Here is a 26,943-nt window from a genome sequence, read left to right as displayed (position 1 = left end):
TTTTTCAGAGAGGCTACCGTGTTAAGCTGGATGAGCAGAAATATACAACACCTATTGAAAGAATTGACTTTGTGCGCTCCAAAAATGCAGCTGATGTACTCAATGAGGTAAGCCATATCCAGCCATCCAAACATGGAAGGAAAATAAAAAACGATAGGTATAAACACACATTTTTTATGTAATTAACAAGTAAAAATAGCTTTCAATTAATATTTTACAGTGTATGTTATTTGCTTATCTCGTTTCCATATATTTTCAGATTTTAACTGCATTGCCTAAGCAATTTTATAAACCATGCCTATTGTGAATGAATGCAGGAAGGTTATTTTTTGGAGAGCACTTCCAAGATTTTTAAGTATCATATAAAGTAATAAGTGTGGGAGAAAAATATAAAGGTCGCATTTAAAAGAATGAAAACTATAAAAAAAAAAAGAATGTATAGAAAAGTATGAGTGCAATAAAGAATTTTCCTCATAGTACCATTCCTCAAAAAAAAAACTATCTACTATTGCAGTATGATTAGTTTAAAAAAATCATATTGTTTTTTTTTTTTGTTTTATCTTCTCAGGCTAAGTACCGTGAGGCCTGGCACAATGACAAGACTAAATACACCCTGACAGATTCCCCTGTAATGGCTACAGCAAGGGAAGTGGCCAAAATGTATCACCCGGTAAAGGATTTGTTCATTTTGAGAACACAAAATACCATCTGTAATGATTAATCAAAGTTGAGTATTAACTTAAATGTTATTCTATCATTACCTATAGCATTTTTACACCAAAAACTGGAACAAATCCAAAGCCACATCATACTTCATGCCTGGAGATGCAGTCCCGATTAAACAATGCATCCATACCAGTAATGTACAGAGTAATGTAAGTAAATAAATAAAAGTAAACCTAATTCTAGCTCACCTTAATGTTATCAACACAAATGAAATTGACTTTTTTTCAGTACAAGTACAAGACTGGTTATCGTAAGCAAGTTGGTCATCACATTGGAGCCCTCAGCGTCCAGGATGATCCTTTGCTCATGCTGGCCTTGAATTCAGCTAAGATTGCTAGCGATGCTCTCTACAAGAAAGACTTCAACAAGTCCAAGACCAAGTTCAACCTCCCAGTAGACATGCTGGCCTTTGAACATGCAAAGAAGTGTCAGATCCAAGTCAATGATGATAAATACAGAACTCGACTACACCAGTGGACATGCTTGCCTGATCAGAATGATGTCATTCAGGCCCGTAAAGTGTATGACTTGTGCAGTGATGTAAGTTTTATTTACTTTATAAAACATATGATTTGACAAAAATATATAATATAATATAATATAATATAATATAATATAATATAATATAATATAATATAATATAATATAATATAATATAATATAATATAATATAATATAACATAATGTTGTCCCTCCAGAACGTCTACAAAGCAGATATGGAATGGTTGCGTGGTTGTGGATGGATTGCTGCTGATTCTGTGGAGCATGTTAAAGTCCGAAAAGCCCAACAGATTATCAATGATGTAAGTTTCACCAGCTTTTTTGTCAATTTTGCACTTATAGCATGAACAATGCCTTACAACAGTGTCTGTTTCTTTTTTCCATGCACAGAGACATTACAAAAAAGATGCAAAGGAAAACTTTAGCAAATATACTCATATTGTGGACCGCCCAGAGGTTGTCCTCGCAAAGGTTAACGCCTTCAACCTCAGCGATGTAAGTGGCTCACATTTTGAGTTTATGATCTTCATGAGGGGTAATGATTTGTACTGATGTTTAGGTACTGGTAATGTCAAGTGCTGAAGATTAAGCTTTTTTCTGCTGTTATTTAGCTGAAGTACAAAGAATCGTTTAACCTGGAAAAGGGCCACTACATTGGATCTGAAGATACCCCACAGCTGGCTCATTCTAGAGAGTTCGCAAAGATGATCAGTGAGGTAAAAAGGTTCATTCCTGATTTACTTGTATATATTGCCATTTAAATTATGTGATGGATTACAAGCAGGATGTTTTGTTTTTGTTATACTAGAAATTGTACAAAGTAAACTGGGATGAGAGCAAAGCCACTGGTTATCAGCTAAACCATGAATATATGCCTGTGCAAATAGCCAAGAGGAACAGAGACATAGTCAGTGATGTGAGTATGAATGATAAAACAATTAATATTTTATAAAATAGACATGTGTTGTAACATGACTGTGATCAGCGCATTACCACATATATTTTTTTCATAAATTTCTTTTTCATGTAAATGATTTTTTGATTGCGTCTTGTTTTAAAACACTGCAGCATAAGTACCATGATGCCCATGAGAAAGCCAAAGGCCACTACTTGGCTTCAACTCTGGTTGACTTCCCTCTGTTGGTTCACTCTAACCATGTTGAGAAGCTGAAAAATCTGGTAAGCTGTTTTTATAGGTGCTTTACACTGATAACCACTCAATATAGTTTAAAACCCCATCAACTAGACTTCTTTTAATTTATCTAACAGAGAGACTACCGCAAAGCCTACAATGAAACCAAAACTAAGCTCCACATTCCTGCTGATATGATCAGCCACGTGGTTGCCAAGAAGTGCCAGGAAATCCTGAGTGATGTGCTTTACCGTACACACCTGCACCAGTGGACATGCCACCCTGAACAGAATGATGCCATTCGAGCACGCAAGGCCAATGAGATCTTGAGTGATGTAGGTTACTAATTACAGTAAATCTGATTGTCAGGCCTGTAGAATGGCTACATTCAACTAATTTCTCCATTGCAGATATTTTACAAAGAGGACCTGAACTGGATGAAGGGCGTTGGTTGTTATGCCTGGGATACCCCTGAGATTGTACGTGCCAAGAAGTCATATGAGCTACAGAGTGATGTGAGTAATATCTTTCAAGCCATCTAGTAGTTTACACTGAAAATGCAATATGTTTCCATCTGTTTAAAGGTTTAATGTTTGTTTCTTCACAGATTAAATATAAAGCAGAAGGCAAGAAGGAATGGAACAACTACTCCATTGTGACAGACACTCCTGTGTATGTGACTGCCATCCTGGGCCACACATGGGCCAGCGAGGTTTGTGCTTGAATGTAAATTCCTCAAGTATTATTGAGAGCACATCACTTTAAAGTTCGAATGCTGATCCTTTGCAAATTTTGTATTCCATTGATGCTCAGTTGAACTACAGAGAGGCGTATCACAAGGAGAAGCACATCTACACCACAGTCCTGGACACATATGACTATGCAAGATGCTTCAACCTGAAGGAGGTCTACAGCACTGTAAGTCTGCTAAAAAAGCTTAAAATGATTAAAGTTCCTGGTTTTATTTGTCGTCACAGTTTCTAAGATGTTCTTTATGAACATTTAGAAAGCATACTCTGCTGCCTGGAACAAGATCAAGGCCAAGAGCTACTCAATCCCTCATGATTCCCATGCCTTAGCCCATGCCAAACAACAGAAGGTCATCCTGAGCAACGTGAGTCACTTCTCTAATAACTACTCCAGTCCTTCCAAAGTAAAAAAAAAAACCTGAATCTGAGTGGAATCTGATTGTTCTAAGCATACTAGATTTCTTCTTTGGTTTCTGTAGGTTAAATACAAGGAAGATTATGAGAAGTTCAAGACCCTGTATAGCCTGCCTAAGTGTCTTGAGGACGATCCCCAAACTGCAAGATGTGTCAAGTCTGGAAAGCTTGTCTTGGATGTGAGTAAAGTATCAGCTGAGCTGTTAGTTTGTTACTTACTGAATGTCAAACTTTGACAAATGTTTTGTCCCTTAGCGCCTGTACAAAGAAAACTATGAGAAGACCAAGGCAAAAATCCATGTACCTCCCGACATGCTTGACATCGTATCTGCACGCAATACTCAGAAGACTGTCAGTGGTGTTGACTACCGTAAATACCTGCACCAATGGATCTGCCTGCCTGACATGCAGGTGTACGTACATGCCCGCAAAGTCAATGAGCAACTGAGCGACGTAAGTCACATGAAATTGTCAAACAAGTTATGGGGAAGTCAAGTCAGAGTGCTAACTAGAATCAGGTCTCTTTGTTGCTGTAACTCTCACATTGTATCTAATTTCAGATTTTCTACAAAGATGACCTTAACTGGTTGAAGGGAGCTGGCTGCTATGCTTGGGACACTCCTGAGATTCTTCGTGTCAAGCAAGCTATGAAACTGCAGAGTGACGTAAGTGTAGTTTCATGTAATTTTCTGTAAGTTTATTCTTCCTCTGTCTTCTCACATGTTGTCTTCTCCCTGGTGATTTACCTTTTCAGAACTTGTACAGAGCTAAGGGAATTGATCACTTTAAGCAGTACACTGTTGTGATGGACACGCCAGTCTATGAAACATGCAAACTGAGTGCTAAGAACTTGAGTGAGGTAATACCTCAAAAACACATTCATCAGATTACATTATAATTCCTTTACTTAGTCTTGTTTGAAGCTGAACTTTCTGACTCCTATACATTTGTCTGCAGCTCAACTACCGTCATGACTATGCCACAAACGTTTTGGGTAAAAACACCGCTCCTGCTGTGACCATCGAAACTGAAAGGGCCCGTCAAGCCAACTACATCCAAAGCGACGTACGATACCTCTTACCAACAACTTTTGAATGTGTACAGATGTCTCCATTGATTTGTACATCATATCACATCTTTTCTTTAATCCATTCAGAACTTCTACAAAGAGGCCAATAAGTCATTTATGCCCACTGGATACACTCTGCCTTACGACACTCCAGTCAACAAACAAGCCAAGGCCAACAGCATCGTCACCAGCAATGTATGACAACACATAATTTCTCAATTTAAAAAAGAGACTTCAAATTAAATGAATGCATCGTATTTAATGTTACAATCTCTGTAGATGAAGTACAGAGAAGCCTATGATCTGATGAAAGCGAGGAGCTACAAACTCGATCCAGAAGGTGTCAACTTTGTCACCATCAGGAAGGCAAATAAAGTCACCAATGAAGTAAGTGCCATATCTTAAGAGAGCTTTGATAATTTCACCTTTACCACAGACATAGATATTAACAAGGTTGCATTTTCTCATAGCGACTTTATCGTGAGAAATATGAGAAAGAAAAGGATAAGATCCACTCTGAGTATGACACACCTGAAATCAGACAGGTTAAGGCCACTCAACATGCAATCAGTGATGTAAGTATGTCCTTATTGTAAAATATGACTTCTGTCTTGCATGTCATACCACTATAAGTATTTAATTTTGCTCTAATATTTGTTCATTTTCCTCCACAGCTGTGCTATAAGGAGAAGTACTTCAACACCAGAGGAACTCTTCTGCCCATGCCCATCACCCCACAGCTGATGCACTGCTTCCACGTCAATGAGATCAACAGTGATGTAGGTCTCCCATGCAATGCACTAGGGTTGGGTGATGTCAACTAATTTGGCATCGTACGATGTCTAATATGAAACATCGCGATGGACAATGGCATCGTCATTGTAGGCGGCCGTGAATTAATTATTTATGAATAATTAATTAATTCAAAACGAATTAATTATTTGTAGCCTACCATTTCAACTACTTGACCCGCATAGCCTTTGTTTTACCCATAAGTAATCAAATCATAAATAAATAAAGAGAAGTTACACACAAATTACCACCTGTCAATAACTTCCATGAGACTCTGGAATGAATAGGCAGAGTGATTCAGAGTGCACATCCAACAGTATCTGAGATTTTCGCTAAAATATATTTGTGTATTTTTTCGCGAGCGGATTGCTGCTGTGATGGGGCAGGGGGGAGGATTGTGATACCGGCTCAGCATTGTGATGTCTATCCGCCATTGGCGATGGATGATGGCATCGTCTATCGACCCAACCCTACAATGCACCCAATTTATTTAGATGCAAAACACAATATAAACTATGCAGCATTTATTATGCTTGTATTTGCAGGTATATTAACCATGTTAATATCTTTCGCAGTTGAAATATAAAGAGGATCTGCATTGGCTGAGGGGCATTGGCTGCTTCATGGTTGACTCTCCCGAGATGGTCCGCATCCGTGAGATCACCAAGTTCAAAGTAATTAAATTTTCACTAATCATACACACGTTTTATTCACATTGGTTCATTTTGAGGATTTTTTGGTACTAACAATTTTTATATCCATTTCATAGAAATCATATGAGACTGATGCCAAGAAGAACTTTTCCAACTACAGCGTAGTCCTAGACACACCAGAGTACAAGCGAGTGACTGAACTCAAGACCCACATGAGTAATGTAAGTGATTTTTACATCAGCACCAAGCTTAATATATCTTGTTTGGAAGCTTGTGGTTATTTTCTAATGTCTCTTTATCTGTTTTTTATGCACAGGTGGTGTACAGAGCTGAGGGCAACAAGGAAAAAACTAAATGCACCACCACCGTGGATGGTCTGGAAATCAAGAGAGCCAAGTGGGCACAGAGTCTGACCAACAAGGTAAAACCCTTTTAGCTCAAGATCAAATTAATGACTTGTAATAATGTGTCAATAATTAAAAATTAAATGAGTTAGGTTGCATATATATATATATATATATATATATATATATATATATATATATATATATATATATATATATATATATATATATATGTTACTGCCAATGATGTAATGTATGTTAATGTTATAGTCACAAAATAAGCAAATTAGAATGTCATGGTGGATTTTTATCAACTTGCTGGAAAAAAGTAAAGATTTCCTCATTTAACAACTGACTTCACTATATTTTCACAGTACAAGTATGTTGATCTGGCATCCAAGGAGAGGGCCTTCTTCACCCCAGAATCGCACACTCCCATCTTAGATCATGCCCGATCCATGAAAGTGGTCTATAGTGAGGTATGTTTTGCTTTTCACAACACTAAGACACTTTATAATAACTCTGTAACATGTATTTATGCATGCTAACAAACCTATTCATCTTTTCTACTGTCTCTAGAAAAAGTACAAGGAACAGTATGAGAAGATGAAGTACAAGTATACTCCCATCCATGACACACCAATCCTGATTCGTTCCAAGAAAGCCTACCTCAATGCCAGCGATGTAGGTTCATTTCTTCCTTTATTGGCCAATATCAGTCATAGAGTCTTTATTCCTAACAAGTCTACATCCTTCCTATTTAGTTGCGCTACAAGGAAACATTCGAGCTGGCTAAGGGACACTACCATGCTGATAAGGATGCTCTTGATATTCTCTGTGCCAAGAGAGTCAGAGATGACATCAGTGAGGTTAGTTAGCTAGAATACTTTATATTTGAATGCAATGCTTGCAATTTATTAAAGAATCCTACCACTCACTCTCTTCTTTTAAATACAGGTCAAATACAGAGAGAAGTACATCAGCACACTGGGCACCTGGAAGTCCATTCCTGACCGCCCTGAGTTCTTCCACAGCAGGATTGTGAGGGACTGCATCAGTGACGTGAGTATCTAAAACTTCCTCTTTTTATTCTTTACGTCAGCTTCTTTCAGCATCAATGACAAAAGCTCTTGTGTTGTTTAAACCATCTCCTATGTTCTTATTCAATTTAGATCAAGTACAAAGAGGACCTGGACTGGATCAAGGGTATTGGTTGCTATGTGTGGGACACACCTGAGTTGGTCCGGGCTGAACAGAACAAGAACCTCTACAGCGAAGTAAAACGCAACAACCATTTGACTTATTTCTATTACAGACATACATTAGACTTTAAACATTCTTATTTTACTTGCAATGTATTATGGACATAAACAATAGTAATACGTTGATTTACAGTCAACGTACCATCAATGATGCAGTATGATGGAAAATAACAAAGCCTTTTCATACTTGTTTGCTCCTTTTTAATTGTGTTTTTTGACAGAGACTCTACAAAGCATCATTTGAGAAAAACAGAGCCAACTTCAAGTACACATGTGACACTCCATTCTTTGAGGCTGCCAAGAACGCTTCACTTTTGATCAATGACGTAAGTCAATGGTAGCATGACTTTATATCTTAATACTCTGCTATAATACATAAATACAGTCAGGGAAATAAAGAAGCACGTAAATCGTTACAAATAAAATATGAAAACTATGCTTGCATAACCTGAATTTTTTCCACTGCTTTTATAATGGGTACAGCTTTAAAGGTAAACCATTATCTAATTTCTTTCTGCCGACAGTTTCATTTATATTTCAGGAATTGTTTTATCCCTATCTTTACCATGTCTAAGATTTAAATGTATTTACCCATCATGTCTTATTTTCTCCTCCCAAATAAGTGTTTGTTTTCACTGCTCTCGAGGCAGTTGTCTTTAACTCCAATTTTGAAATTCTGAGCAGAGGTCCTACCGTGCCAACTATGAGAAGTCTAAGGATAAGTACACCATAGTTGTAGATGACCCTAGAAACGTCTTGGCTAAGGAGAACAGCAAGATGAGTCAGGTAAAGCCACCAGCTCCAGCCGCCTCTACGGGTCCGTCGCCTGCCACAGGGGCCTGAGCATGAGGTCGTCCTCAGTCCACTGGATGACTCTGTCGCATGGCTACAACGTCACTTGATTGTGTCACTTTCTCTCCACTGATTTAGGTGTCCGCTTATGTGACATTCAAAAAATGTATTTTTTGAATGTGCACAGCTACCTCCAAATCTGTGTGCTCCAGATAATGCTTTATCTGAACGTGCAGTGGTTAGGTCATGAGTTGAAGTGACATTTACGGTTGCTCAGTTAAATTTTGGTAATGAAATCCAAACATTCTCCCACATATTTTAAATTATTTTCATCATATTGACAAACAGGCTTAGAATAAGGTTACTCTTGGGAAATCATATATCTGGAGTACACAGTTTGGAACAGAACAACTCTTCCTGGACTTCAGGATCCACTTTCTGTCTTTGTCTTTTATTTGTGGCATGATTTGTGCATCTGTGTGTTTCCTCAATGGACAGGGAAAATATAAATGCAAGGCCAAGGAGTTACTCAAGGGTGGCTGCAATGAGCTGCTCCGTCCCGACATTCTCGTTGCCATGTACAACTCTGGCATGTGGAGTAAGGTAACCATCTGCCCACTGGTAGTCCTCCAAGCCCTCTAAAAATCCCACCTCTTCATCAATGCACCCCTAACTCCACTTGTACTGATCAAATGCAGCCATTAATAAACTATAACCAATTTGGATTTTTTCACCATCCCCTGCTGAGCCACTGATCCACTGATCACTGTTCATCCATAAATCCAATGGGTTTGCTAGAAGAAACATGTGGAATTCAGCTAAAGCAGCGCTTCATTGCCCATACTGTATATACAGAAGGCTGGATCTATAATACAATAGGCAAATCCCAATTATCATGATATAACAATATAATACAATATCATGATAGCATACAGAAGATGCTAGACAAATTTTACTCATTTAACTGAAGATAAGGGTGTTTTTATAAATGCCAGGTTGCTTACTTACTCCCAGGGCGGCTTATATTGAAGTTGATATTTAGCTGCACCATGTTGGTGTTTCGTAACATCTAATTTGTACGAGGTGGGCCATTAGCCCAATGCTCAATCCCCAATGCCAGGTTGCTACAAACATTTTATCCTGAAAATTGTTCTTTGGAGTAAAGAGACAATTATCTTGACCCCCTCGCCTCAAGTTAATCACCTTTTACTTTATACAGATACAATTATTCATTGTATAGTTTAAAATAATTTCATTAAAAAAATAGTTTGGTTCGATAAATACCCCAATGTTTAGTATATATTTTTATAAATAAAAGAACTAATAGAATAAAATGTATTCGGAGATTAAATGGCATATTGAAAAGTTACCTGAAGAGATTGAACAAAAAAGGCAAAGATGTTATCTGGTAAGAGTAAAAAGTTTTAACTGTTTAACTAAGTTTCAATGTCTTTCTCCATACTTTTGCCTGAAGCTGTTTTCCACCTCCATCTTCATTTTTATTGATTGCATATTGCATGTTTTCTTTTGCATGTGTGTGAATGATGTTTTGTAGATTTTAGATATGCTTTCCATAAGTCATTATTTGCATGCTCTCAGATTTTGTGGAAAACAAGTTTTTAAATCTGTTATTATTAAAATCTTCCTTTAATGCATGCGTCTGACAGTTGTTATTCAACTTTAATGTCACAGTTTCTAGCTTAGTGATCCTTATCAATGTAAATATATTACTGTAAATGAAAAATAAGAGCACTCACTCAAACTCTTAACTGCTAATTATGCTTATTGATAGTAAGGAGGATGTTATAGAGTATGTATGTATGTATAGGTATGTGCTTTATAAAAACTAATAAGTAGGCCTAGACAGAATCTGCGAGCATTTTTTGTTATTTCTGTTTAGAATTTTGTAAAACATCTACGGATATATGCTGAATTATTTTGGGAGTATCGTAACTTAAAAGCTTAATATATGAAATAAGAAATAATAGCTTTTTAACTTTTTTATTTAATTGTTAAAATGCATATCCATCTAGATCCCCTTATTTGGTAAACAAAGCAGGTCTATCATATAATATATCTACTAAAAGACAGAAAATATTACTTTACAAACTATTTCGTAAATAAATCAAATAAACACTTTCATATTAGCCAATATTATTACTGAAATTAATTTAAAAACTAGATAAATATAAATTACACACATTTACACAAGTAAATAAAAATCTGCGGATTTTTGCACGCGCAGATTCCGTGTGGGCCTACTAACCAGTATGCTTTTTATTATAGAACATAGTTTCCATTCATGTAAGATCAGCCATAACTTAACAATGAACAAATCTAGAAGATAAGCTTTATTGAAAATTAAATGTGGTCTCTGAAATAAGTCTCTGACTATCATTTCTTGTCCATGACTTCCTATAGTGGAAGTACAAAGAGCAGTATGAACGTGCCAAGTCGAAATACACCGCAGTGCTGGAGACCCCTGAATATCAAGTCGCCAAGCGCAGCAAGCAGATCAGCGATGTAAGTACCATCAGCATATGGCTGTATCATTGAGAAATACTCATCCCACCAAATGTGAATGTGTTAACGATGTGTTATCTTCTTTAGATCATCTATAAGATGGAATACAACAAAACCAAAGCAAGAGGGTACACACTTGGACATGACACTCCCATGAGCCAGCACATGAAGAAGGTCAAGGAGATTACCAGCAATGTAAGTCCTTCTAGCTTTATGTTCGCAGACTGAAACCAAATTCTATTCAAATTCTTTCTACCTCAGTATGTTTCATTTCAATCTTCTTTATTTACAGCTGAAATACAAGGAAGTGTATGAAAGAAACAAAGCTCAGATCAACATGGCACCTGATGCTCACGAAATTCGTGCCGCTAAAGAAGCCTACAAGAACATTAGCAATGTGAGTCTGCATCTGGATTGAGCATCTGTGAAACTGAATCACAAGCTGTATTCTTATTATTTCTGTTTCGTCTCCGCGTAGCTTGATTACAAGAAGAAGTATGAGGCTACAAAGAACAAATGGATCTGGACTGTGGACAGACCTGATTTTGTCCATGCCGCTAAGAACAGCTTCCAGCAGAGTGATGTTCGTACCCCTCCATATTCAACCATAGGTTCATCTTTATTTGACAGAGAGAATAATTCCAGATTGATAAACTGATTTGTGTGTGTGTAATCCACAGGTTGAGTACAAGTATGATAAGGAAATGCTGAAGGGTTGCGTGATGTCTGTCACTGATGATAAATATACCATTCTGGCTAAGAAGAACGCTGAGCTCGCCAGTGATGTGAGTGCTATTGTTCATACGAAACACTTGGGAATCGACATATATGGATAGACAATCTATCAAACAAAGTCATGTTTTTTCAGGTTAAATACAAGGAGAAGTATGAGAAGGCTAAGGGTCAGTACATGGTTGTCCATGACACTCCCCAAATCCTTCACGCTAAATCAGTGGCCAATCTTGTGTCTGAGGTATGGCACATTTTAATTTTGTAATTCAATATTTGATCATTTTGGATATATTAAAATGAGCATTTTGCTTTTTCCACAGTCCAAATATAAAGAGGCCAGCAAAAAGGATCTCCAGTCAGGTGGCTTCACCACACTTGCCGAAACTCGTGAAACTGCTCACAGCAAAGAGGTTGCCAAAATCACAAGTGCTGTAAGTCGAAATATTTGATTTTCACCAAACTGTTAAAAGAACCCTTATTTCTTGTAAATGGCAATCATACGCACACATAATCCTTCCACAGAAACTGTACAAAGAGAAGTTTGAGAAGGAGAAAGGCAAGTCTAATTACAACCAAATGATTGCTCCTCCTGAAGTGCAACATGCCATGGAAGTGGCCAAGAACCAAAGCAACGTAAGGAACTAACAAGTATCAACCTCAAATAATATTGTCAAAAAGAAATAAATGCAAATCCCGCATCTCTCCTTGTGTAGATTGCCTATAAGCAAGAGGCTAAAGCCAAGCTGACATACACCCCGGTTGCTGATCGTCCAGACATCAGGAAAGCCACTCAAGCTGCTAAGCTCGTCAGTGAGGTGAGGGCCACAATAAAAGGGCAGCTTATCACCAACTATGACAATTCTGCGATCATTTACTCACCTAATCTTAACTATTGAAGACTATCGTTGACGTATATTGAATGCTCAAAGGCTTCTGTTATTACATTAAGTGTTCGTTAATCCAATGTGTTGAGCTTCTTGAGGTAAATACATTCAATAGATTATCTACTCCAGCAGTTTCCAACAGGGGGGTCCCGACCCACAAGGGGACCTCAGTGAGCTCTGTGGGGGGCCACGTCATATTTTTTAAATTTCTTAGCAGTGGACAACTAAGAACGATCATGTTGCCTTAGTTCTTTTTATTCCCTGGCTAACCAAAAAAATGAACTAATTTGTAATTCGTCCTCCACAAAAAAGACTCGCCTTCATCAGCTAATGCTAATGACCCAAGTATACTGGACCCAGGTGAGGAAGCTCCAAACATTTCGGGTCACAGTGCTAGCAATACTAAAAACACGGAATACAGGAAATACCAAGATAGTTACCTGAACTATGGTTTTATTCTATTGTCTCGAAGCAAAGAGTCCCTGACCCAGCCACAAGGCATTCTCTGCGCCAAAGTTCTTGCTAACGTATGCATAAGGCCAAATTAATAAGACATTTGGAGCAACTCATCCACAAAACTACAACATAGTATTTTTTGTACGCAAGGCAAAAGAAGTGACACACACAAAAAAATGAGATGAGGGATGTCACAGCTACTGACAAGAAACTTTTATAAAATTGGCAACTAATATAGGGCCAATTTAAAGGTCAAAGGCTTACATTTTTTTGTTACAAATGGCCTACTGATGTTTTGCTTTTATATTTTACATTAGGCTATTTTTCATGCATAAACATATCTAGATATAGTAATGAACATACCGTTTGTTTGAAAACAACATTTTTTGCCATCCTTACTGCAAACTTACATGAGCGATTATATCATTAAATGTTGAGGGGGGCCTTACATTATTTTCCAGGGGAAAAGGGGGTCTCATGTAAAAAAAAAAAGGTTGGAAATCACTGATCTACTCTACCTAATACAAAATTTATATGAAAGATGTTGTGAGAAAAACTCCACCAAAACAAGGTGTTTATACTTTTCCAAAATGCATGGTACATGGCAGGCGTGACCAACCCTGTTTCTGGAGATCGACCTTCCTGCAGATTTCAGTTGCAACCCATATCAAACACACGTGCCTGTAATTATCAAGTCCTGTTCAGGTCCTGATTAATTGATTCAGGTGTTTTTGATCAGGGTTGGAGCTGAACTTTGCAGGAAGGTCGATCTCCAGAAACAGGGTTAGGCACCACTGGTATATGGTCAAACTGCAGTTGCCATTCGAACCCTGTCACATACTTGATAATTTGCAGGCTCATAAGCCACCTACAAGACTTAAAGTCTTTTTCATAACTTTTACTGGCTAAAAAGCTGAATTTCCATGCCATCTAATTAATGGAAAAAACAGGCCACTGTTGTGCTTATACAGATGTTAACACTTATCCAGATGTTCCCTCTGCCGCCGGGCTTGCCGTCACTGCGACGGTAGTAAGTGTGCCTGCAGATTTTGACCAGTGGGTGGCGCTTTAACCATAGATTTTCAGCTTTGCCTTTTCACAATACTAAATAGGACGGTACTATATGTGTACCTTATGTAATGCGATGCGTTTGATTAAAATGTAATTTTGTAAGGTTGTTTTGGTTTTCTTAGTAATAAACATACTTTTACACTTTACTGTATTTTTTTAGAAAATATGTCTCCAATATAGGTTGGGAAGCATAGCCCTAGGCCTATTAAATATATATCATTACAAATGATATGTTAAAAATAATAACAATATTAAAATTATTTTAGCTTGAATATCATTTTACATGACTTTATTAGCCACTATAAGGACAGCAATGGACCATTTACCACAGATTTTGAAAAATAAAAATACTAAGCATAACAATTTGTCAAAACAGCATAATAGAAAATGTGGTATAGAAAATTTACATTTTGATATATGGAAAGCACACCAAATTCCCTGATATTCATTGACTAAAACCAAAAAATCCCTTTTAATGTCTGAAATAGAGCTTTAAAAACTCCAAGGTATTCCAGAAATTCCATGATCTATAGGAACCCTGCAGATAGTGTTGGTTTGACTATTCAGTAGTATACATGTATTTGTGAATCTAAATCTGAACAAAAGTTACATAAGTAGGGCTGGGTGATTAATCGAAAAGTAATCAAAATCGACATTCAGAAGAACCTATAATCGATCTAATTTTTCCAGGACAACTTTTTCAATTATTTTCCCTACGTGTCACATGACCCGGCTCTGTTAAAGGCTGTGGCTGATTTCTACTTCTGCGACCACTTTGCAGCACATCTGATCTCTGGTCAAGTAGGACGATGGACTCATTCTTGAGCCTTACTTTGCACTACATTGACAGAGATGCCTTTAGACGGCATATAAAACTTGTCAGTGAACTCTGAGGGCAAAAAAATTTAATAAATAATAAAATAATCGTTCAATAATTGTAGAGTTAAAATGTTAAATTAATTGAGATTTTTATTTTAGGCAAAGTTTGAATGCTTAAAAGTCTGCAAAAAAAAAAAAAAAAAAAAAAAAAAAAAATATATATATATATATATATATATATATATATATATATGTGTAACTGCAAATAATAATGGTTGCAAAAACTGTTCTTGTAGATTGGATACCGTGATAAGGCTCGACAGGAGGCCAGTCGTGGTGGAACACTGCTCGGCCGTCCTGACATCGCCCTGGCTACTGAGGTGTCCAAACTAACCAGTCAGGTAATACCATTAGCAATTCCACAGAAGACATGATGCGGTTCAAAGACTTTTATTGTATCCACAAAGAACACCAAAGGTTTAGTTTGAAACCACTGGTTATGTATTTCCTTATACCTTCATCATGACAGCTGCATGTCATCATTTTGCAATAGCACTCAATGATAACTCTAGTAGATTGAAACGCCTCAGCAGTGCTTCTCATGCCCATCAGCATTAATACCATTGTCATTGTCTATGTGAGCCCTGAGTGTCTCTTGTAATCTGTATCACCCCCATCTGCAATCTGCTCCCTTTTTCCACCCTGTATTTATTCCTGTTTCTCATCTTCCTTCTTTCTCCTTTCCATTTAATCTGTCCATCTGTTCATTCATGAATTCATTTTTCTCTGTTCTGTCCCATCTCATTGATGTTACCCTGCCATTTCACTGCGCTTTTTAGGTGGAGGAAAAACCATCCCTCCATGGTGCTGCCTCCTTTGACACTCCTCAGATGCGGCATATTAAGAAAATGAGTGCCCTGACTAGTGATGTAAGAAGGGTCCCTAGCCCCTGGGGTGGACATTTGCAACTTCTCTGTCTGTCTAGTGTCTCTGTTCTCTTTTGATCTATGACTGACCTAGTTGTTGTACTCCAGTGGCACTCAGTTTGATGAGATTTAAAGACTTTTTGGGTTCTGCAGACATTGAAATATTTTTGTTGCTTTTCAATGTGGTTGCCCTCTCAGTTTTCCACTACCACCCAATTGGTCTTTTGTGTCCTTTTGTTGCTAATTTTGTCTATTTTTGTGTTTGTCATCAAAGCTTTTGCCTTGTTGCCAAGCATAAGCTCATAGGCCATCACTGTTTAAAAAAAAAAACTAAATTATTAGCAGAATTTTTCAATCAATCAATTTCAGAATGTTTTTTCCAGCATGCAACAAGGTGTTTCAGGCATATGAATGACCTGTATCTCTGGTTTAAAAAGCTGGTGTCCAGTCTGCTGCTTGTTGTTGTATTGAGGAGTGTGTAGATTCACTAGCAAACACTAGTTACTAAATTATTCAAGTCTCTGCTGTCATTTTCCCCCCAAAAACACACTTGACATGACTGCAGTATTTTAGTACTATAATTTAGTACACAACATTTAAAGCAATCATTTCATCCACACACTCCTCAGTGGCTTTCTTTGCTTGACGTCATAAATGTGATTCCTTCACAGATCTGGAGCTTTTTTTTTTTCAGTATCTCTGGGAATGGATTCATCCTTTTTACCACCTTCCTTCCAATTAAAACTGAAGTGTGTTGTTTTTCTTTAAGTAAGACATTTTGAATGGACAGTTCACCTAAAATGACAGTTTTATCATGATTTATTATTATTTCATCTTTATTTTGTTCCATATATTTTGAGTCCAGTGGTTTGGTGATGCTATCACACACTTCAGCTTTAATTAAACAAATCGTATACTGTATGTTGTTGTGGTGTGTTTGAATGCTCTGAACTTTGTTTTGATCTTCCTTTTTGGGACTAGTACAATCTGAACATGATCTGATTCATACTGTATTAGGCCCTGTTGTAAGAATCTTTTCTGTGTACTTTTCTATCCTCTGGTTATTGCATGAAAAAATGATAGATGTTTCTGTGCTTTTGCAAGCATTTTGGCTCATACGACTTTGATAATATATCAGTAACAGCAGCTAACAATGTCAATGTCCTCTCTCAAAAGGTGAAGTACAAGGAGAAGTTTGACAAGGAAATGAAAGGAAAAAGACCACAGTATGACTTGAAGAACAGCAAGATTTATCAGACTCTGAAGGATGCTAATACACTTGCAAGCGAGGTGCTTTCAAGTCTAAAAAAAACTTTTTTGTATTTAAAAATATTACCCATCACAAATAATGATAAATGTTGTGTTTTTTCATGAATATATCATGTAGGTGAAATACAAAGGTGACCTGAAGAAGATTCACAAGCCTGTTACAGACATGGCAGAATCTCTGTCCATGCAACACAACTTGAGCACTAGCAAGCTGGCCAGTGATGTAAGATTATTTCAAGCAGCTTCATTTCCTTTCATCAACACAACATTTCCTTTCATAACTTCCTTTCACATCAACATCTTACACACTGTAACAGTGTAACATCACATTTCCATCCATCACCCTTTAAAGAAAGCTCTCATTTTTAAACTATTTACTCATTCCAGGCTATCATGTGGTAGTGACCCTCATCTTAACGATTCTAAAAGTACTACAACAACTACTAGCATTAGATTTTAACTACCTCCATTTTCGCTCTTGTTTGACCCTGGTACTATTCTTCTTCTTCTTCTTTTTATTAACACTCCAAGTGCTGTTTCAAATGCACACTAACTTCTCATTTTTTCCGTGTTTTTTGAACATTTCCTGATGAATCTTTTTTAAACCCCTTTCCCTGAATGCATTTTTTTTCATTGTTCCCATATACTTTACATTTTTCATTTCCATTGTAATGTGTGCAAACCTTAAATGCTGGATTGACACACCTTTATCTAATCATTTTGAAGCGAGTTTAAAAAGGTTATAGGTAACCTTGAAGAATATTTAGGAAGGTTTGAAAGGCTTATTTAAAAAATGTTGGTAGGATATGTAGTATGTAGAAAACTTGGTAGTTAAAATATTTTTTGTATTCTGAAATGACTTTACTTACTGTTGATAATGTTTTCTGAATGGTTAAATATGGTTGCTGGGGTGTTTTGATTGGTTGGTAGGGTAGGTAGTTTTACAGTTGCTATGCCTATGTGGCTTATTGGGGAGGTTAATAACAGGCTTTGTGTCAGACAGGTAAAGGCTATTAAGGCTGTGTTCACACTTTGGTTTGTTTCTCAATGTTTATTTGATCCAAGTATTATGTTGTAATGGGACGTATATTTTGTTGCAGAACTTAACCAGCATCCAAAATAATCCTGTGTTCTGGCCTTAATGCACTCATTTATAAGTAGCATGCAAAAATGCAGGTAGCAGTGAGGCATAAATGACTGGCACACATTTTCAGGCCAGCTAATCTCATACACTTCCAACCACTCCCTACCACCCAAAACAAATTTTGTAGTCATGAACAATGCTATTTTTTTTCTTCTCTGAATTTCTATTATTACATGTAAAACCATAACATAAAAATCAATTAAACCTTTAAAAAGTAAAGCAGCCCTGATTAATAAGAAGTCCAGATGTGTTATTTACTTCTCCCCATAATTGTTTATAAATGCAGAAACAAGGTTACCCTTCTGGAAAAAAAAGCATATGCTGGTAAAGTATGTTTTGATGCTGGTGTTGCTGGTGATAATACTGGTCTTGCTGGTCTCAATACTGATCTTGCTGGTTTCAATGCTGGTCAGAACCAGCACCGAGACCAGCAAGACCAGCATTGAGACCAACACTGAAACCAGCATCATCACATTCCTTACCTGCATATGCTGTTTTTTTTCAGCAGGGTAAACAAATTCTGGTTGTAAAATGACTTAAATACCCAATAATTAATAATATTAATAAAACTATTAATAATAGTATGTTTCCAATATAACAAAACATATGTAATTAACTTCACATACCTGTCATCTCACGTCACGCTTCAGCTGAATCTGTGGGACCACCTCTCTCCAAAGTTGGTGCCAACTGACCATCCTAATGTAGACGGAAGAAAAAAAGTCAACCTCACGAATGAGCTACAGCCTTTATTTTTAAAGTTCTTTAATATCGAATTTAGAACGTGTGCACAATAAAAACATCAAAATGATTTAACACTGTTGCGATAGCCTATTATGAATTTTGTTTGCTGTGAATATGCTAACACTTGCTAGCAGTCTAGCTAAGCTGATGAACACAAGACTCCAATAAATTAAACTGACTTGAAGTACCTATTGAACAGGTCAGTTAATTGTGTTTCATTTAGCTGCTTCTTGGCTTTCCTCTTTTGTTCATTTCTCCGTCGTGGTTGCTTTTTCTATAGCTTCGAGAAGCTTGCTTGCTTCCGCTTGCTTTCGTTTTGAAAACCGTTAGCGGAGGCGCGCTTGCGGAGCTAACTTTAACCTTGCCAGTCAGTACAATCAGATTCACGATCGTGATGATAAATCTATTATCGAATGTCGAATTTAGACATTTATACGTTGTGCTTTGTAATCATTTAAAATAATACATGATCAAAATTTGTTTTAACTGAACCAAAAGTGTGAACACATGCAAAGTCAGAACAGGTTAACATTAAAGGGTTAGCTGCTAAGTTTAACTCTGAGGGCAATTTGGGGAAGATTTTGGGAAAATGTAAAGGCAGGGAGGAGTAAAATAAAAGTAAGACAGGTCTGTGCCAAGCTTAGTGGAGGAAGTTTGAAAGCTTGTAGTTTTTTATTTTAATATTTTTAATATAATATGATGTTATGGTTATTTGGAGCTAGAGCCATCTGATTTCAGCATCAGTGTTAATGTCAAGCAGTGTTATGCTTTTTCCTTTTTTGTGTTTTTTGAGAGGGGGTCCCTATTTTCTTTTCTTTTTTCCTTTTATTGGTCATTTTGACCATTTTAATGTGGGAGACAAGAAGCACTGGATTTCCATTTGATTTTATTGAGCTACTTTATTGACCGTTCCTCTTTAGTACCAGTACAAGAAGAAGTTTGAGGCGAGTAGGGGTCACTACCATATGATACCCGACACACCTGAGCAGCTTCACCACAAAGAGGCCTCAGAGCTGCAGAGTCATGTAAGTCACATACAGTTCTGGAGCTTTCTGCAGCTGACGTCAAAAGAAGTCTGGACCTGTTTATTTCATTTTCCGCCTTGTCAGTCTTACACAGCTAAAATAGATTTATCATTTACATTTTATTTGTTTGGGTTAGTTTGTCTTGTAAAACTGCTTTACAGGGACTCATTTGTACATTCTGTAAGAGCAAAGCTGTAAAAATGTGTCACTTCATCATTAAAACCAAAGACATATTATATTGTGAAAAAAACACCATAAACATCCATTGTGTTTTTAATGAACTTTCCACACCGTTGAGCAAATAGTAAGCTCTCTTCATGGACTGTCAGTGTTTGTGTTATTATTCTACATACAATAAGAAGCACAGAACAAACTCAGATTCAATTTCTTTTTCTCAGCATTTGTTTTATTAGTGTGTTCTTCACCACTGGGCTTTGTCTGACCGCAGGTGAAGTATAAGGAGAAATATGAGAAAGAAAGAGGCAAAGCCATGCTGGACTTTGAGACTCCAACATATGTGACTGCTAAAGAGGCTCAGCATCTGCAGAGTCAGGTAAATACAAGTTACCACAGCTCAATGCAAAGCAAATGCAAATTTAAATTGCTCAGTTAGTCTCTGTAACCCAGTCAGTGTGAACTCAGACAGTCTGCTTTTATATGGACACAAATATTTTAATACTGGTAAGTAACTGGACTTCATCAATTTCCAACCAGGACCCATGGAAATATGGTAGGCATGTAGTGCATTTGTCTCAGGTGCTTAAAGCCTGCTTTGATTGTTTTACTGATGGTAGAAAGCAGTTTAAGTGAACATCAAGATACTCAATACATTATGAAAAATGTGAAAATGTCACTCTGCGACTGGGGGAACCAGTGTGACCATGGTGTACAAGACCTGCGGTCCTGAACCTTCATCTATGTCTCACTCTTCTATCTTTGCGGTGGATAGAAAGAGTATAAGAAGGACTTTGAGATGACAATGAAAGGAAAGAACCTCTCTGGGTTGGAGGTCACCCCTGCCATGATGCATGTCAGACACGCCACCAAAATTGTTAGCGAGGTAACATGAAGCTCTCATATTTTCTTTCTTCCATCCTGGTAATAATACTAAGACCACATACACATGATAATCCTTACATGAGTGAAGTTTCCGGTTACACCTGAGTAGGTTATGGTTAGTATGCATGAACCATCCTCTCGTTGTAATACTCTCTCAATAATTCCCTTCCCCTTCCAACATCTGTGTGTGTGTGTGCGTGTTTTATGTTGGTGCTGGTTTTCACAAGGTTCCCACAGTCACTGGACACAGCCTGGAAATATTAGGGAATTTAATTTTAGCCATTTCCAGCCTTTCAGAAGCTTGAATTTTAAGCCAGAGTTATCTGCTTGTTAAGTCGTGACGTATGGTATACTGTTTCCGGGTCCAAACCACTACTAATTTGAATTTTGAAATATAAAATCATGATGTACATGACTTTCTGCTTCACAGACACCAATATTTTAATAATTTATAAAAAACTAATCACTGTCTGGCTATAATGATATATTAGGCATGGAAATATATACAGGGATGGCAGGGCTCAAGAATAACGACTGCCCGATGGCCCGTGGCCAGCGTGAGAAACACTTGGGACAGTAGACATGATCATTACTTGCCCGATTGGGACAGTGCTGCCTTGTCACTAAAGTTAATTTGCCTTTTAAGTTTGTGCTTTTAAGTCTTTAAATGTGACCTCTGTGAGGTCGTAAACACCATATTGCTTTTTGGTTCCTCTTGTCTGATTTGATGTTTTGAGCATGCTATTTTTTTCCCCATAACCTGGTAACAACCAGTAGTGAAGTGACGGCAACATGGCAGCAACATCAAATTATAAGGGTAAAAGAAAATGTCTGTTTCTAACGTCTTGGAAGCAGACCTTTACGTGGGTACAACACAACGAAAAAAATGAAGTGATGTTTTGCACTGTTTGCCGTCAGTATGACAAGTCGGTCACCTTTTGTTAAATAATTTAGAACTGCAATAAAATGCCTGCACATTTTCCATACTTCTTTTTTTGCATAACACTTTGAATTTTTCTCATTATACATTTATTCACATTTTTTAAATACTTTAATTAAAGATTCACAGACATTATTTTTGTCACATTATTTAAAATATGTGGCTAAAAAAATAGCTATTAACTTCTCTTTTTTGTTTTTGGTGGGGCCACTGAAAATTTTGCCAGGGCAAGTAAAAATCTGAAATTATTGGCCCAATCGGTCCAGTTGAAAAAATCCCTAGCGTTGAACCCTGAATGGGCAAAAGTACATTGAAATGTATTTTAAAATAAAACATTAAATACCTCAATTTAAGTGTATCAAAATAAATTGCAAAATACAGCAGCCACAAATGTATGTATAAAATACTGTATTTTGTTTTTTTAAAAATAGTGCTTTTACAAGGGAGCTTGACATTTTTTTTTCGCAAACCTTCTATCATTAGGCCTATTCAATCAATCCCTTCACCATTAAACTGCATTATTGAAGTAAACAATGATTGATAACAACAGCTTTTCTCTGAGCAAGTTTAAGTCAGCTTCTTGGCACCTCATTCACCTCTACTGTACTAAAAACGTAACTTGTATAAGTTTTATTAATAAAACTTACACATTTATGAATAAAAAAAACTTGTTTTTCTCTTTGATTTTAGTATAGATTTTGTACAAATTTCATACAGAAAGTCCTTGAAGATGATCTTTTTTATTCACTGTAAAAACCATTTAATGCAGATAATGAGTCAGAATATATATTATTATATCTCTTGATTGCAATTGTATCTCTTGAAAGCACCTGCATATCAGCTTCTGGCATTTGAAACAGCCAATTTATTTTTTGTAGGTATCATCATTGTAGGACTTTTCATGTTGTTTGTATTATTTTCCTGTCTGATTTTGACCTGCTCCCAAATTTACCCCTGCTATTTGTCTGTTACTTTCTTTATATGTGATGCATAATTTCCATCCATAACCCAAGCATTGATCAACTTTTTCAAAATTAATAAATTTTCGAGTCAGAAATCAAGTCTTGGCAAATAACTAAGAAAGCGCCAATCAAAGGCTACATTTTTATGATGTCATTATGTAGACTTATTACAAAGTATTTTACAGTATTTTAAAAATACAAAAATACAAGATACTAAATTTTTTGATTCAAAATATTAATCCATTTTCATAAACCCTATCAAATACAAACTACAAAATACAATTTTGTATTTAAAATACGTATTTGAAAAACATGTATCATAAATACTGCCCATCCCTGTATATATATAGCAATCAAAAGTATTACAACGCTTTGTAAACGTTTATTATTACCATTTGTTGAGTCAGTTTGATATATCGCTTGGACCTGGAAGCAGCTTTGTGTGACGTCACACTTAACAATCGTACATTGTGCACTTTCTTCAAAATAATTAGTGATGTTTTCAAAAATTGTAATGAATGACCAGATATTTGATCATAATTCACTGATCAAAAGGTGTGGGAACCATGTTATTAAGGTCTTCTTTGGTCAAATCTCATGTTTTTTCTGTTTTTCCATTGTACTTAATTGGACTGAGCATGTATATAACATAACACTATTTTAATTTTATTATTTTAGTTTATTGTTTTCCTCTTTAGCTCTTGAGTGCATTGGGTTTTTTTTCTTTACACATTAGCATGATCATTATTTTTATTTAATTTGAACTTCAGAACTTGAGTACCTTCTTTATTTACCATTAAGGCATCATTCTTTTATTTCTTTACTATTTTTTTAGCATTACCATTTTCATTTATCATTTATTAAATTTGTATTATTTATCATTTATTTAATTTTTATTACATTCATTTTATTTTAGTTTATTAAGTTATTTTATTTAACCTCTTAAGATCTTGGTTTGGCTTTAATGTCACATGATTGCTGATACATAAAGAATGTACTTGTAAAAGTCTCTCAGATGATATTTTTGTCAAAATTCTTGCCTTAATTATGTATGCGTCTTTATCAGGTTGCATTTCAAAATCAGCAGTACATTTGCTCTAAGTAAATTATATTTAGTTACTTGAATAATATTAACAACAATGCCTTGATTCTGTTTTGTAAACCCAGAGCAAATGCATGTTGATGTTGAACTGATACTGATTGCAGACAGTACTGCTCCAGTACTGCATCTGTGTCTGTGTGCGCTTTGTGTCTGCAGTATTTCTGTTTTTCTCCGCCTTGTAGAAAGAGTACAGAAGGGATCTAGAGGAAGGGGTGAAGGGTAAAGGGCTAACAGTGCTGGAGGAAACTCCTGAATTACTGAGAGCAAAGAATGCTACTCAGATCCTATGTGAGGTAGGACGGCTAAAGCTCATCTGATTTTTCTTACGCCACTTCCTCAACACACTAATCAAGCAGAAAGTAGTCAGTTTTCCTCCTGCTAATGAGAAAACTAATCAAGCTAATGGACCTTCCCTATGATGCGCCATCTAACCAGGTTTGGTAAAGCAAATCAGCTCAACCCACTGAGACTCCCACTAAATGTCATTTTTCCTTTCAGTTGTAAGTGGTCACCCTTTATTCTTTTCTTCACAGCTAATATCTTCTAATCTTCTGCTTTTATTGAGTTTGTAGCCAACAGGAGTGCTGGGTAACATTTTACTTCAAGGGGTGTTTATAAGACTGTCATGACACCTTTATAGTCATGACATGATTATATATACATGATTATACCAGAACATCTATGTTAAGTTGCTATGGCACAATCTACATTGTAAAAGCGCTGTAGAAATAAACATGAATTGAAATGAATGACACATATTAAGATGACATGGACCCTTTTCACAAGACTGTTATGATGCGTTTAACGGTCATCATAATCTTAAATCCTTGACAGTTTTTAATGTTTAGATTTTTTAAAAAATGTACAAACATTTATATGCATTTATGAATGTATTATATCATCTTTATGCCAAATTACAAAAAACAAATTACTGTTATGCGAGGTGTTTCTAATGCAGTGTCTATGGGGCTAAGAGTAGATTTGACGTTATTCTGTCCTCTGGCTGTCGTCATCAGTCTCATTATTATTTCTCTCTACTGAGAAATCTGGAAATGTGAAAAGAGTCCATTATTTGAGATGACAACAAAGAAATACATCATAAGATGTCAGTGTCTTTGTCATGACAACTTGACATTACCAATTTAGCTTGTCATAAATCTGTCATAAACATTATTGTCATAATTGTGTCATGAATATTTTTCTGACCACTTTTTGTAGCGTTCAAATCTTTTTTTACGACATTGGAAAAGGTCTGTTATCTGGCCTTATGTAGGAGGAATTTAAAAAATACGTGAAAAATTTATTTTGTGCCTGTGTAGTTGAGGTAAAAAAAAATTAATGACACTGTTATAAAATTATATGACAGATTACTTACACATGAGAAATTTATTGACAAATTTAGCTTGTTCTAGTGAAAAAAGTGGTCAGAAGTTATTCATGACACAATTATGTAAGTCATGTTTATAACACATTTATGACAAGTTATGTTGTCTTGGTAATGTCAAGTTGGCATGACAAAAAACATACATGTTTTGTCTTGGTAATATGTATAAAATACATGTCTTAATAATGTTTATAAAAAAAACAAACAAACAACCAAATGAATTCCTGCATGCGCATCAAAAAGTCATGTAAATTTTATTTAACAGATTTGATAACAAACATGGGCAGGATAGAATGGCATTAATGGACAAACTAGAAGACCTACCATATTGTAGAATAACTGAAACGTTGTTTCAAAAAATCCCTTTGGCAAATTCCTTAGCTGCACCACTCCAAATAGAGCGGCCCTCCAAAAGGCACTGTATTTTCATTGTGTTTTGAGGTGCAAGTAAATTAGTACAAAAAAGGGCCCACATTGGACATTCTTCTATTGCTGAAAATTGCATTTTTCTTTTTGATATTTGGTGCCAGTTTATCAAGTAATGAAAAGTCTAATTCGCATCTTTGGATGGTAACATCTACTATCATCATTGCACTCAAAATAACAAAATTAAGCAAATGACACTTAATGGCAGTTGTTCATATGCATGCATAATATCTCCTTCGTATTCATGACCTGTCATGTAATTATAAAGGTGTCATTACTGATTTATGAACACCCTGTTTAAGTATATTTTTACCCAGGTTTTCTTGGTTTTAATGTATAGTTCACGGACAAACAGTATACGGAAATGATCACATCCGTATGACAATGTCTGACCACTTTCTGCAGAGAGAGTACAAGAAAGCTTTGGAGCAAGAGATCAAGGGAAAAGGCATGTTGGCTTTGGCTACTGACACTCCAGACTTCTTGAGGGCAAGGAATGCCACAGAAATCCTCAGTCAGGTACACAAAGATCCTATTAAAACCGGCAGTGTTTGAGAGGCGATACATGAACAATGCATTGATTACTGCTTCATTTCTTTTTAGGCCAAATACAAGCAGAATGCTGAACATGACAGAGCCACATACACCACAGTCATCGACACCCCTGACATCCTCCACGCTCAGCAGATCAGGAATATCGTGAGCCAGGTATGACAGTCGCTTTTTTGAGAAATGCTATTTTTACTTGTTTACTTGCTACGTTATGTCAATGTAGACATAAAAGTATTAAATCTAATTTAAGAAAATGAAAAAAAACACACAATGGTTCATTTCCAAAGGTCAGCTAGCACCATTTTCACTAACTACTAAATTGGGTAAGGTTTATGAACTTTATTAAAGTGGTGGTCCACTACGATATCATATTTTAAACTTTAATTGATGTGTAATGTAGCTGTGTGAACATAACTGACATCTCTGAATGTAATATGCTCAAATTTTAATGCAAAGGGAGACATTGGCATTTACAGAGTTAGCTTTCAGCG

At 36.3% G+C, this 26,943-nt stretch overlaps 1 protein-coding gene across 1 annotated transcript in view; it reads left to right on the top strand.

Moving 5' to 3' along the window:
- Positions 1-26,943, top strand: part of neb (nebulin) — an 87,020-nt gene that overhangs the window by 43,761 nt on the left and 16,316 nt on the right. The window contains 51 exon segments of the mRNA XM_056465244.1: positions 9-107; positions 569-670; positions 768-875; positions 955-1,266; positions 1,425-1,529; positions 1,618-1,722; positions 1,839-1,943; positions 2,036-2,143; positions 2,296-2,406; positions 2,497-2,694; positions 2,770-2,874; positions 2,967-3,071; positions 3,173-3,277; positions 3,366-3,473; positions 3,588-3,701; positions 3,778-3,975; positions 4,083-4,187; positions 4,277-4,381; positions 4,480-4,587; positions 4,679-4,786; positions 4,871-4,978; positions 5,062-5,166; positions 5,266-5,370; positions 5,959-6,057; positions 6,153-6,257; positions 6,353-6,457; positions 6,755-6,859; positions 6,960-7,064; positions 7,145-7,249; positions 7,338-7,442; positions 7,553-7,657; positions 7,864-7,968; positions 8,327-8,428; positions 10,856-10,957; positions 11,045-11,152; positions 11,250-11,354; positions 11,436-11,540; positions 11,638-11,742; positions 11,826-11,930; positions 12,010-12,120; positions 12,212-12,322; positions 12,403-12,504; positions 15,216-15,320; positions 17,022-17,135; positions 17,233-17,337; positions 19,923-20,027; positions 20,476-20,580; positions 20,977-21,087; positions 24,273-24,383; positions 26,306-26,419; positions 26,504-26,608. Of these exon segments, the coding sequence (XP_056321219.1) occupies positions 9-107; positions 569-670; positions 768-875; positions 955-1,266; positions 1,425-1,529; positions 1,618-1,722; positions 1,839-1,943; positions 2,036-2,143; positions 2,296-2,406; positions 2,497-2,694; positions 2,770-2,874; positions 2,967-3,071; positions 3,173-3,277; positions 3,366-3,473; positions 3,588-3,701; positions 3,778-3,975; positions 4,083-4,187; positions 4,277-4,381; positions 4,480-4,587; positions 4,679-4,786; positions 4,871-4,978; positions 5,062-5,166; positions 5,266-5,370; positions 5,959-6,057; positions 6,153-6,257; positions 6,353-6,457; positions 6,755-6,859; positions 6,960-7,064; positions 7,145-7,249; positions 7,338-7,442; positions 7,553-7,657; positions 7,864-7,968; positions 8,327-8,428; positions 10,856-10,957; positions 11,045-11,152; positions 11,250-11,354; positions 11,436-11,540; positions 11,638-11,742; positions 11,826-11,930; positions 12,010-12,120; positions 12,212-12,322; positions 12,403-12,504; positions 15,216-15,320; positions 17,022-17,135; positions 17,233-17,337; positions 19,923-20,027; positions 20,476-20,580; positions 20,977-21,087; positions 24,273-24,383; positions 26,306-26,419; positions 26,504-26,608 (5,802 nt within the window).

This window comes from Danio aesculapii, chromosome 9 (genome assembly GCF_903798145.1).
Source record: "Danio aesculapii chromosome 9, fDanAes4.1, whole genome shotgun sequence".
In the NCBI taxonomy this organism is placed as follows: Eukaryota; Metazoa; Chordata; class Actinopteri; order Cypriniformes; family Danionidae; genus Danio; species Danio aesculapii.
This window is presented reverse-complemented; position numbering and strand designations above follow the sequence as displayed.